Source organism: Dendrobates tinctorius, unplaced genomic scaffold, assembly GCF_039654945.1.
Source record: "Dendrobates tinctorius isolate UK_male_01 unplaced genomic scaffold, ASM3965494v1 ptg000011l, whole genome shotgun sequence".
NCBI lineage: Eukaryota > Metazoa > Chordata > Amphibia > Anura > Dendrobatidae > Dendrobates > Dendrobates tinctorius.
The window spans coordinates 60506949-60520210 of NW_027361679.1; the positions used below are offsets into that span (position 1 = coordinate 60506949).

At 42.8% G+C, this 13262-nt stretch overlaps 1 protein-coding gene across 12 annotated transcripts in view; it reads left to right on the forward strand.

Annotated features, from left to right (window-relative positions):
• Positions 1–12548, forward strand: part of SEC31A (SEC31 homolog A, COPII coat complex component) — a 130132-nt gene extending 117584 nt beyond the window's left edge. For all 12 annotated transcript variants that reach the window (XM_073542743.1, XM_073542740.1, XM_073542750.1 and 9 more), the window contains one exon: positions 11994–12548. In XM_073542743.1, the coding sequence (XP_073398844.1) occupies positions 11994–12173 (180 nt within the window). In that variant the 3' untranslated portion in view covers positions 12174–12548. The remainder of the gene's footprint in view (positions 1–11993) is intronic.
• The last annotated feature ends 714 nt before the right edge of the window (positions 12549–13262 follow it).

The following is a 13262-nucleotide window of genomic DNA, read 5'->3' on the forward strand; positions in this document are numbered from 1 at the left end:
TGAGGAGATCCAGGAGAGGACGAGGTCTGTGATACCGAGTGAAGAAAGGATGTGTACTAGGAGGGAGTAGTCGACTGTACCAAAAGCAGAGGATAGAACTAGAAGGAGGAGTATAGAGAAATTTCTGTTAGCTTTGGCAGTAAGTCATTGGTAATTTTTGGTTAAGGCAGTTTTGGTGGAATGGTGGGGGCGGAATCCGGATTGAAGGTTGTCAAGTGTTTGAGGAGAAGATGGGATGGGGTCAAGTGTGCAGGTGGTGAGGTGTGATTTGTAGAGGAGATGAATGTTCTCCTTCTGTCGTGATGGGGAGGAAGGATAGTGGGGGAGGGCAATGGTCTTGTAGACATAGTGATTGTGGTGTTTGATTATTAAAGTCTTGCTTGATTTGGTCAATCTTGTTGAAGTGTACAGCAAAGTCTTCGGCAGAGATGAGGAGGCAGTGGTTGGCGGAGGAGGGAGTTAAGTGTTGAATAGCTGTTGGGGGTTGAGGGATAAAGAGTATACGTGGGTTGTGAAGTAGGCTTGTTTAGCAGAGGTGAGGCTGACTTGAATGTGAAAGTTATTGGTTTGAATGTGGTGAAGTCTTCCTGTGAATGTGTTTTCTTCCAGCTCCTCTGCAACCCTGGAAGCTCGACAAAGCTTTTTAGTGAGGTTGGTGCACCAGGGCTGTCTATTGATTTGTCACACTCTGCCGTGCATGAGACAGGCGACTCAGTCAATAGCTGAGTGAGTGTAGCATTGTAGAAAACAGTGGTTCTGTCTGCGTCATGGAGTGAGTGAAGATATAGAGGGCAGCGGCAGAATAGAGTTGTACAGTGTGTGAGTGTCTTAAGTGTTTGAAGTTTCTGTGGGGGTGAGGTAGATGCTGGACTTGGGGCAAGTGAAGAGGACAGGGAAGAGATGTAAGTACAGTTGTGGCCAAAAGTATTGACACCCCTGCAATTTTGTCAGATAATACTCAGTTTCTTCCTGAAAATGATTGCAAACACAAATTCTTTGTTATTATTATCTTCATTTAATTTGTCTTAAATGAAAAAACACAAAAGAGAATGAAGCAAAAAGCAAAACATTGATCATTTCACACAAAACTCCAAAAATGGGTCAGACAAAAGTATTGGCACCCACAGCCTAATACTTCGTTGCACAACCTTTAGCCCAAATAACTGCGACCAACCGCTTCCGGTAACCATCAATGAGTTTCTTAGGCTGGTTTCACATTTGCGTTTTTTAGCGCTGGAAAAAAACGCACACCTGCGCATGCGTTTTTTCCCCTATATTTAACATGGGTGCGCATACCTGCGCACTGGTCAGCGCATGTATGCGATTTTCATGCGCTGCGTTTTTTTGGGGTGTGCGTTGGGATTTTCCAGACGCAGCATGTTGCATTTTTTGGCCCTGCAAAAAAGCGCATGCGCACATATGCGCACGTTTTGCGCTAAAAATGGCCATTATAGCCTATGGATGCGCATATGTGCGCACTGGCATGCTCATGTATGCGTTTTTTTGCATATGCGTTTTTTTTTTTAAACCATGGAATTTAGAGGTTTGGGTTAGAGTTAGGGTTAGTTAAGGGGGTTTAGGGTTAGGGTTATGGTCAGGGTCAGGGTTAGGGTTAGGGTCAGGGTTAGGGTTAAGTATGGTTTTGTTAAGGATTAGGGTCATGGTTAGGGTCAGGATTAGGGTTAAGTATGGTTTTGTTAAGGGTTAGAGTCAGGGTTAGGGTCAGGGTTAGGGTCAGGATTAGGGTTAAGTATGGTTTTGTTAAGGATTAGGGTCAGGGTTAGGGTCAGGATTAGGGTTAAGTATGGTTTTGTTAAGGGTTAGGGTCAGGGTTAGGGTTAGGGTCAGGGTTAGGGTCAGGATTAGGGTCAGGATTAGGGTTAAGTATGGTTTTGTTAAGGATTAGGGTCAGGGTTAGGGTCAGGATTAGGGTTAAGTATGGTTTTGTTAAGGGTTAGGGTCAGGGTTAGGGTCAGGGTTAGGGTTAGGGTTAGGGTCAGGATTAGGGTTAAGTATGGTTTTGTTAAGGATTAGGGTCAGGGTTAGGGTCAGGATTAGGGTTAAGTATGGTTTTGTTAAGGGTTAGGGTCAGGGTTAGGGTTAGGGTCAGGGTTAGGGTCAGGGTTAGGGTCAGGGTTAGGGTTAGGGTTAGTTAGGGTTTAGGGTTTGGGTTAGGGTTAAGTATGATTTGGTTAAGGGTTAGGGTCAGGGTTAGGGTTAGGGTCAGGGTTAGGGTTAGTAAAGTCATGGTTTGGGTACTGTGAGGGGCCACCTAAAAATGTTGGAAAAAAACGCAAACGCGGTAAAAACGCGCTAAAAACGCATACAAACGCATAAAAACGCTGCGTTTTTTTCATGCATGCTCATAAAAATGCTTGAAAAAAACGCAGCAGTTGTATGCTTATGTATGTGTTTTTTCAATGCGTTTTTTTGCGGGAAAAACGCGCTGCAAAAAAAAGCAAGTGTGAAACTAGCCTTACAATGCTCTTCTGGAATTTTAGACCATTCTTCTTTGGCAAACTGCTCCAGGTCCCTGATATTAGAAGGGTGCCTTCTCCAAACTGCCATTTTTAGATCTCTCCACAGGTGTTCTATGGGATTCAGGTCTGGACTCATTGCTGGCCACCTTAGAAGTCTCCAGTGCTTTCTCTCAAACCATTTTCTAGTGCTTTTTGAAGTATGTTTTGGGTCATTGTCCTGCTGGAAGACCCATGACCTCTGAGGGAGACCCAGCTTTCTCACACTGGGCCCTACATTATCCTGCAAAATTTGTTGGTAGTATTCAGACTTCATAAAGCCATGCACACAGTCAAGCAGTCCAGTGCCAGAGGCAGCAAAGCAACCTCAAAACATCAGGGAACCTCCGCCATGTTTGACTGTAGGGACCGTGTTTTTTTTCTTTGAATGCCTCTTTTTCTCTCCTGTAAACTCTATGTTGATGCCTTTGCCCAAAAAGCTCTACTTTTGTCTAATCTGACTAGAGAACATTCTTCCAAAATGTTTTAGGCTTTTTTAGGTAGGTTTTGGCAAACTCCAGCCTGACTTTTTTATGACTCGGGGTAAGAAGTGGGGTCTTCCTGGGTCTCCTACCATACAGTCCCTTTTCATTCAGACGCCGACGGATAGTACGGGTTGACACTGTTGTACCCTCGGACTGCAGGGCAGCTTGAACTTGTTTTGATGTTAGTCGAGGTTCTTTATCCAACATCCGCACAATCTTGCGTTGAAATCTCTTGTCAATTTTTCTTTTCCGTCCACATCTAGGGAGGTTAGCCACAGTGCCATGGGCTTTAAACTTCTTGATGACACTGCACACGGTAGACACAGGAACATTCAGGTCTTTGGAGATGGACTTGTAGCCTTGAGATTGCTCATGCTTCCTCACAATTTGGTTTCTCAAGTCCTCAGACAGTTCTTTGGTCTTCTTTCTTTTCTCCATGCTCAATGTGGTACACATAAGGACACAGGTTGAGTCAACTTTAATCCATGTCAGCTGGCTGCAAGTGTGATTTAGTTATTGCCAACACTTGTTAGGTGCCACAGGTAAGTTACAGGTGCTGTTAATTACACAAATTAGAGAAGCATCACATGATTTTTCGAACAGTGCCAATACTTTTGTCCACCCTCTTTTTTGTGTTTGGTGTGGAATTATATCCAATTTGGCTTTAGGACAATTCTTTTTGTGTTTGTTCATTTAAGACAAATTAAATGAAGATAATAATACCAAAGAATTTGTGTTTGCAATCATTTTCAGGAAGAAACTGAGTATTATCTGACAGAATTGCAGGGGTGTCAATACTTTTGGCCACAACTGTAGATGACACTTTAATACAATATAAAGTAGTCAGTGTACAGATTGTATAAAAGTAAGTACACACACTAGGCTTTTTTAGCGTTTTTTTTCTGAAGCAAAACCTGATCTTTTGTCAGGAAAGAGGCTGCAGAAAAAAGCAGGTTTTGCTTGTTTTGTCTTGCGTTTTTTTGCTGCGGTTTTGGAATACTAAATTTGTCTCTTGTGCATGCTGATAAAGTTTAGTTTTGAAAAATAAGTCCTATTCCATTGAATCAGGTTTTGGCACAAAAATGCAGCAAAACTTGATGAGTAAGACTGCTTAGTGCAGTCGCAATGCGTCGACTGGGTCATGTCGACCATGAAAATTTTCTTTCTTTTGTATGCACTATAATTTCATTTGAAAAAAAAAAAGAAAATCCAGTCCTGTTGAGCCCGGACTCCAATTTTTTCTATTATCCAGCAAAACTTGATACCTGAGTTTTGGTGCGTTTTTTCACATCCATTCATTTTAATGGGTGAAAACCGCTGAAAGAAGCTTTGCTGGTACTGTAAAATGCAGCTGAAAATTTACTTTTAAAAAAGTTGCAAAAACGCCTAATGTGAGCTTAATGTGAACTTAGCCTAGCAGTGTAAATTTTGTGTCCCCTCTAAATAATTCAACACACAGCCATTAATGACTAAACTGCTGGTAACAAAAGTGAGTACATCCCTAAGTGAAAATGGCCTAATTGTGCCCAATTAACCATTTTCCCTCCCTGGTGTCATGTGATTCATTAGTCTTCTGTGAATGGGGATGAGGTGTGTAAAATCTGGTGTCATCTCTCTCACACTCTCTCTTTCTGGTCACTGGAAGTTCAACATGGCACCTCACGGCAAAGAACTCTGAGGATCTGAAAAAAAGAATTGTTGCTCTACATAGAGATAGCGTAGGCTATGAGAAGATTGCCAACACCCTGAAACTGAGCTTCCACACGGTGAACAAGATCATACAGCGGTTTTACAAGACAGGTTCCACTTAGATCTGACCTCGCCATGGTCAACCAAAGAAGTTGAGTGCACGTGCTCAGCGTCATATCCAGAGGTTGTTTTTTCAAAATAGACGTATGAGAGATGCCAGCATTGTTGCAGAGGTTAAAGGGGTGGGAATCAGCCTGTCATTGTTCAGACCATACACCGCTCACTTCATCAATATGGTCTGGAACGAGGCATCTTCTAAAGATGATGCGCAAGAAAGCCTGCAAACACTTTGCTAAAAGCAAGCAGATTAAGGAAATGCATTACTGCAACCATGTCCTGTTGTCTGATGAGACCAAGATATATTTATTTGGTTCATATGATGTCAGGCATGTGTGACGGCAACCAGGTAAGGAGTATAAAGACAAGGGTGTCTTGCCTACAGTCAAGCATGATAGTTGGAGTGTTATAGTTTGGGGCTGCATGAGTGCTGTCATCTGTTCATTGAGTGAACCTTGAATTGCTGTGACATACTGAAGTAGAGCATGATCTCCTCACTTCAAAAACTGGGCTGCAGGGCAGTTTTCAGACATAACAACATCAAACATACCTCCAAGATGACCACAATTTGCTAAAGAAACTGAGGGTGAAAATCCTTGACTGGCCAAGCATGTGTCCTGCCTTAAACTCTATTGAGCATCTGTGAGGTATTCTCAAATGGGTTAAGGAGTGCAAGGTCTCTAACATTCACCATGTCTCTGATGTCATCATGGAGGTGTGGAAGAGGTTTCCAGTGGCAACCATGTCCCTGATGTCATCATGGAGGAGTGGAAGAGGATTCCTACGTAACCTGTGAAGCTCTAGTGAACTCCTTGTCCAAGAGAGTTAAAGCAATGCTTGAAAATAATTGTGGCCACACAAAATATTGACACTTTGAGCACAGTTTGGTCATTTTCTCTTAATGATGTATTCACTTTTGTTACCAGCGGTTTGGACATTAATTGCTGTGTGTTGAGTTATGTAGTGAAAATATAATGCTCTCAATGTGAAAAACAAGATACTCTTGCAGTTATGATACCTTTTCATGGCTAACAAAAATAAAATAAAAGATGTGACAAAACAAGTTTTCGTGACTTCTTAGGTCCCTTCCTCAGTCTTGCTTTGTAATATCATTTATTTTATTTTTTTTGAGCCATTAAAAGGTATCGTAGCTATAAGATTTTCTTGTTTTTCACACGGGTGAGAGCATTACGTATTTTTTCAACTGGCTAATACAGTACCAAACCCCCCCTTTTTTTCTTTTAACTTAATGGAGTTATTTAGAGGGCACACCAAATTTACACTGTTATACAAGCTGAACACTGACTACTTTACATTATATCAAAGTGTCATATCTTCAGTGTTGTCAAAGGAAAAGATATAATAAAATATTTAAAAAAATGAAGGGTGGTCTCACTTTTGTGAGATATTGTATATCCTTCTGTGTGGGTGGCTGTAGAGGATCACTGAGTGAAGTCAAAGGATGAGGTAAGTGACAGTAGTTGAGAGGCTGCCGACTGGTGGGTGTCCATGGGGATGTTGAAGTTGCCCATGATGATGGTGGGAATGTCAGCAGACAGGAAGTGTAGAAGCCAGGTAAAGAATTGGTCAATAAAGTAGTAGACAAGCCTGGGGGTCAGTAAATAACGGCCACTTGGAGGTTGGAGGGAGTGTAGATGCAAACAGAATTCACTTCAGAAGATGAAAGGATAAGGGAGGGAATTGGGTTGAAGGTGCAGGTGTTAGTAAGGAGAAGACCTGCTCCAACACCATGCCTGTTGCCAGGGCGAGGAGTGTAGGTGAAGTGAAGGCCACCGTAGTACAGCACAGCAGAAGAGGCCGTGTTGGAGAGTGTCAGCCATTTTTCGGTGAGGCCAAGGAAGGACAGGTTGTGAGAGGTGAAGAGGTCATGAATGAAATGGAGTTTATTGCAGATCTAACTGGCATTCCAAAGCGTTCCGGAGAGAGAGAGACAAGCGGAGTTGGGGGGTCAGGGGAATGGGTTTTATATTCGAGAAATTTGCTGTAGTTTCTATCAGGTAAGCAGTGAAATAATAGGGGTTATCAGCTGAGGTCCAGGATTAGGAGATATGTCACCAGCTGTTAGTGGAAGCAAGGAGAGCTCAAGAAAGTGGAAGAAGAAATCTGTTCGGCTTGTTTTGAGTTTCTGTAAGAGAGATGTGAGATTGAGGAGCAGGTCAGCAGATATGGTCAGGTGAGAAGGTCAGATAAATATTTGGTTGAAGAGTGAGGGAGTTTGGGGATAACAAAGGAGGGTATGGATTAGTGAAGCTATAAATGTTAAGGATTGTGAGATTAGTGGGAAACTAAATAAGTGGAGACAGCAAACAATTGTGGCTCTTATCTTCTGGTCACTTCTGGGACTTTTCTTGCATATTTCTGATGTGCACTTAAAAAGCTGCACTTTAACCCCTTCATGACCCAGCCTATTTTGACCTTAATGACCTGGCCATTTTTTGCAATTCTGACCAGTGTCCCTTTATGAGGTAATAACTCTGGAACGCTTCAACGCATCCTAGCGATTCTGAGATTGTTTTTTCGTGACATATTGGGCTTCATGTTAGTGGTAAATTTAGGTCGATAATTTTTGCGTTTATTTGTGAAAAAATCAGAAATTTGTTGAAAATTTTTAAAATTTCGCAATTTTCAAATTTTGAATTTTTATTCTGTTAAACTAGAGAGTTATGTGACACAAAATAGTTACTAAATAACAATTCCCATATGTCTACTTTACATCAGCACAATTTTGGAAGCAAAATATTTTTTTGTTAGGAAGTTATAAGGGTTAAAAGTTGACCAGTGATTTCTCATTTTTACAACAAAATTTGCAAAACCATTTTTTTTAGGGACCACCTCACATTTGAAGTCACTTTGAGGGGTCTATATGGCAGAAAATACCCAAAAGTGACACCATTCTAAAAACTGAACCCCTCAAGCTACTCAAAACCATAGTCAAGAAGATTATTAACCCTTCAGGTGTTTCACAGCAGCTAAAGCAATGTGGAAGGAAAAAATGGACATTTTAATTTTTCCAACACAAATTTTCTTTCAGCATCAATTTTTTCATTTTCACATGGGCAACAGGATAAAATGGATCCTAAAATTTGTTGGGCAATTTCCCCTGAGTACACCGATACCTCATATGTGGTCATAAACCACTGTTTGGGCGCATGGCAGGGCTCAGAAGGGAAGGAGTGCCATTTGACTTTTTGAATGGAAAATATGCTGGAATATTTAGCGCTTGCCATGTCGTGTTTGGAGAGCCCCTGTGCGCCTAAACACTGGAGCTCCCCCACAAGTGACCCCATTTTGGAAACTAGACCCCCCAAGGAACTTATCTAGATGCATAGTGATCACTTTGAACCCCCAGGTGCTTCTCAAATTGATCCGTAAAAAAAAAAAGTACTTTTTTTTCACAAAAATTATCTTTTAGCCTCAGTTTTTTCATTTTCACATGGGCAACAGGATAAAATGGATCCTAAAATTTGTTGGGAAATTTCTCCTGAGTACACCGATACCTCATATGTGGTCATAAGCCACTGTTTGGGTGCACGGTAGGGCCCGGAAGGGAAGGAGCGCCATTTGACTTTTTGAATGGAAAATTAGCTCCAATAGTTATCGGACACCATGTCGCGTTTGGAGAGCCCCTGTGTGCCTAAACATTGGAGCTCCCCCACAAGTGATACCATTTTGGAAACTAGACCCCTTAAGGAACTTATCTAGATGTGTAGTGAGCACTTTGAACCCCCAAGTGCTTCACAAAAGTTTATAACATAGAGCAGATTTTTTAGCACGCTATTTTTTATTTTCACAAGGGTAACAGGAGAAATTGGACCACAAAAGTTGTTGTCCAGATTGTCCTGAGTACGCTGGTACCCCATGTCGTGTTTGGAGAGCCCCAGTGTGCCTAAACTTTGGAGCTCCCCCACAAATGACCCCATTTTGGAAACTAGACCCCCTAAGGAACTTATCTAGATGCATAGTGAGCACTTTGAACCCCCAGGTGATTCACAGAAGTTTATAATGCAGAGCAGTGAAAATAAAAAATCTTTTTTTTCCTAAAAAAAAATTTTTTTAGTTGGCAATTTTTTATTTTCACAAGGGTACTAGGATAAATTGGACCCCAAAAGTTGTTGTCCAGTTTATCCTGAGTACGCTGGTACCCCATATGTGGGGGGGGAACCACTGTTTGGGCACACGTTGGGGCTCAGCAGGGAAGTAGTGACATTTTGAAATGCTGACTTTGATGGAATGGTCTGCGGGCGTCATGTTACATTTGCTGAGCCCCTGTGTGCCTAAACAGTAGAAACCCCCCACAAGTGACCCCATTTTGGAAACAAGACCCCCAAGGAACTTATCTAGATGTGTGGTGAGCACCTTGAACCCCCAAGTGCTTCACAGAAGTTTATAACGCAGAGCCATGAAAATAAAAAATCATTTTTTTCCCTCAAAAAAAATTATTTTTAGCACGCAATTTTTTTTTTAACAAGGGTAACAGGATAAATTGGACCCCAAAAGTTGTTGTCCAGTTTGTCCTGAGTACGCTGATACCCCATATGTGGGGGATGACCACTGTATGGGCACACGTCAGGGCTCGAAAGGGAAGTAGTGACGTTTTGGTATGCAGACTTTGATGGAATGGTCTGCTGGCATCATGTTACATTTGCAGAGCCCTTGATGTACCTAAACTGTGGAAACCCCCACAAGTGACCCCATTTTGGAAACTAGACCCCATAAGGAACTTGCCTAGATGTGTGGTGAGCACCTTGAACCCCGAACTGCTTCACAGAAGATTGTAACGCAGAGCCATGAAAATAAAAAATCTTTTTTTTTCCTCAAAAAATGAATTTTTAGCTCGCAATTTTTTATTTTCACAAGGGTAACAGGAGAAATTGGACCCCAAAAGTTGTTGTCCAGTATGTCTTGAGTACGCTGATACCCCATATGTGGGGAGGGACCACTGTTTGGGCACACGTCGGGGCTTGGAAGGGAAGTAGTGATGTTTTGAAATACCGACTTGATCGAATGGTGTGCGGGCATTATGTTACGTTTGCAGAGCCTCTGATGTGCCTAAACAGTGGAAACCCCCCACAAGTAACCCCATTTTGGAAACTAGACCCCCCACGGAACTTATCTAGATGTGTGGGGAGCACTTTGAACCCCCAAGTGCTTCACAGAAGTTTATAACGCAGAACCGTGAAAATAAAAAATCTTTTTTTTCCTCAAAAAATGATTTTTTAGCCCGCAATTTTTTTCTTCACAAGGGTAGCAGGATAAATTGGACCCCAAAAGCTGTTGTCCAGTTTGTCCTGAGTACGCTGGTACCCAATATGTGGGGAGGGACCATTGTTTGGGCACACGTCGGGGCTCGGAATGGAAGTAGTGACGTTTTGAAATGCAGACTTTGATGGAATAGTCTGCGGTCGTCATTACGTTTGCAGAGCCCCTGATGTGCCTAAACAGTGGAAACCCCCCACAAGTGACCCCATTTTGGAAACTAGACCTTCCAAGGAACTTATGTAGATGTATGGTGAGCACTTTCAACCCCCAAGTGCTTCACAGAAGTTTATAATGCAGAGACGTGAAAATGAAAAAACATTTTTTTTCCACAAAAATAATTTTTTAGCCCCCAATTTTTTTATTTTTCCAAGAGTAATAGGAGAAATTAGTCCCCAAAAGTTGTTGTGCAATTTTTCCTGAGTAAGCTGATACCTCATATGGGGGGGTAAACCACTGTTTGGGCACACGTCGGGGCTTGGAAGGGAGGGATCACCGTTTGACTTTTTGAATGCAAAATTGGCTGGAATCAATGGTTGCACCATGTCGCGTTTGGAGACCCCCTGATGTGCCTAAACAGTGGAAACCCCTCAATTCTAACTCCAACCCTAACCCCAACACACCCCTAACCACAGCCCTAACCCCAACACATCCCTAACCCTAATCTCAACCCTAACCATAAACCTAACCCCAACACACCCCTCACCCCAACACTAACCATAACACTAACCACAAGCCTAACCCTAATTCTAACCCTAACCCTAATTCCAACCTTAACCCTAATTCTAACCCTAATTCCAACCCTAACCCTAATTCCAACCCTAACCCTCTTTCCAACCCTAACCCTCTTTCTAACCCTAACCCTAACCCTCTTTCTAACCCTAACCCTAATGGAAAAAAAAATAAATATATTTTCTTTATTTTATTGGTTATGCCTACCTATGGGGGTGATAATCGGGGGGTTCATTTACTTTTTATTTCATTTTGATCACTGTGAGAGTGATCAAAATGAAATAATGGAATCTGCAGCCGGCAGATTCGGGCGGGCGCACTGCGCATGCGCCCGCCATTTTCTAAGATGGCAGCGCCCATGAACCGGACCCGCCGGACACCGGGAGCGACGGGGGGACTGAGAATGTGCCGGGGGCGGTGAGATCGGGTGAGGGGGGATCGGAAGCTGGCGGGGAGCGGAGGGAATGGGAGGGAGGGCAGAAGATGACAGCGGCGGCAGATCGCCGCTGTCATTGAGTTGCGGGGGGGCGATCGCCGGTGGGGGGGGTCGAATCGATGTCTCCAGCCATGTCCGATGCTACTGCAGCATCGGCCATGGCTGGATTGTAATATTTCATCAATTTTCATTGATGAAATATTACTATCGCTCTGATTGGCTGTTTCACTTTTAACAGCCAATCAGAGCGATCGTAGCCACGTGGGGGCGAAGCCACGCCCCCTGTGGTGAATTACAAAGCCCCCTGTATCTGCGGGTCAGGTGACCTTTCATTGACCCCGGTCACCCGACCCGCAGGGGGGCTTTGAATTCATGACACAGGGTATGCGTCATAGGTCGGATTGGCACCGACTTTCATGACGCATACGCTGTGTCACAGGTCGGGAAGGGGTTAAGATGCTGCACACAGAGACATCTTGCTCAATATTTCTATAATTTTAATTGCGCATGAAAGATGCCAGGTGAGAACAGAAGGGAAGAGTCGCAGGGAGACAGGTAGCACAATTAGAGGTATAGAATAAATTAACAGACAGGAGTGAATACAAAACTTGGCTAATTGCACAGCAGGGAAGCAGCAGACATACAACAGAAGGCAGACATGTGGGAATTGAAATCAATAGATGTGGGGAATAATCAATCATCAATTCTATGGTAACAATTTTTTTTCCTTGTCTTCTCCAGCTTTCTCCTGCAATAATTGCAGGTTTGCACAACATTGCAAGAAGTATCGAGTCTCAAAACTATATGGAAGGCCTGAACATCCATACCCACATAGTGAGCACCAGTAACTTCAGTGAAACATCTGCCTTCATGCCGGTGCTCAAAGTAGTTCTTACCCAGGCCAATAAACTTGGGGTGTGAACTGTTTACTCAGAGACTTCCTTCACCATTTTTTGAAGAGCTTCTGCACCTTGTATAGATGAGGGACCAAGGATTAGCATGTTTTTAAAACTTCCAGAACGCAAACACTTTGTGACACCTGAATTTTTTTTTTCATCTTTTTTTATTTTATTTTTTTTAATCTTAAGGAGGTTTTTTTTTCTCTAAGTATTATTGTGTATCATGGATTATTTTCAGCGCATGTCAGTCAAGTTGCCAGAGTTATGCTATCAAGTCTTTGACCAAGGTTATGTAATTTTTTTGTTATTTTTATTTTAATGGCTCACATTTTTTAAACATTTGGTTGCCAAATTGTGTCATCTAGAGTAAAATAAAATGTGTGATCCAAATTAAAAATATGGTGGTTTTATTCACTCTTACACACTTTACCGGGTCTGGGCTCTTCTCCATCTGCCCCAGTCCATTCATTGTTATTGTTCTCCACATCGGGCTTTGCAGGTGGCCTAGCATGCTTCTATGTCGACTATGTGATGAACAGTTTGAGCCTATTTAAGGGCTTTTAAGACACACACCCGGGGCATAATATTGAGTCTTTGACTAGACTTGCTGTTTGTGTGTGCACTGTAAACTGGTTGTGGGCCTCTTCCTACTGTAGGTTTTAGTGATTCACGAGTTCTGTCGGCTTCCTTTCCTCGGGTCTCTTGGACTTCTTCTTTGTGTCTGCCGGTGGTTTTCAGGGCTTCTTCCTGGCTGGCTTCGGTTTTCTTGGTTGCTGACTTACTCCGGAGTGGAATCTGCTACCTGCCTGCGGTTTCTTGCACTCCACCTGCTTGCCTACAGATTCCAGCATTCTACTTACAGTTTCCAGTCCCTCTACTCACCAACCTGCTGCACTGACACCCGTGGCCCATGTGCCCATCTGGACGTTGGGCTTCAAGGATCCACCTTACCCAGTGAGTCCCTTGAATTTCTCGTAACACTTATTTTAAATTGGAAATGCTAAACGGTAACAGTGTTTTAGGAGATGTATTAGCACTAAGTTTCTGTTGACTAATTGCTCATCATGTCACAATCTAGTGAAGCATCCACGTTACCGAGCTGTAAAATGGG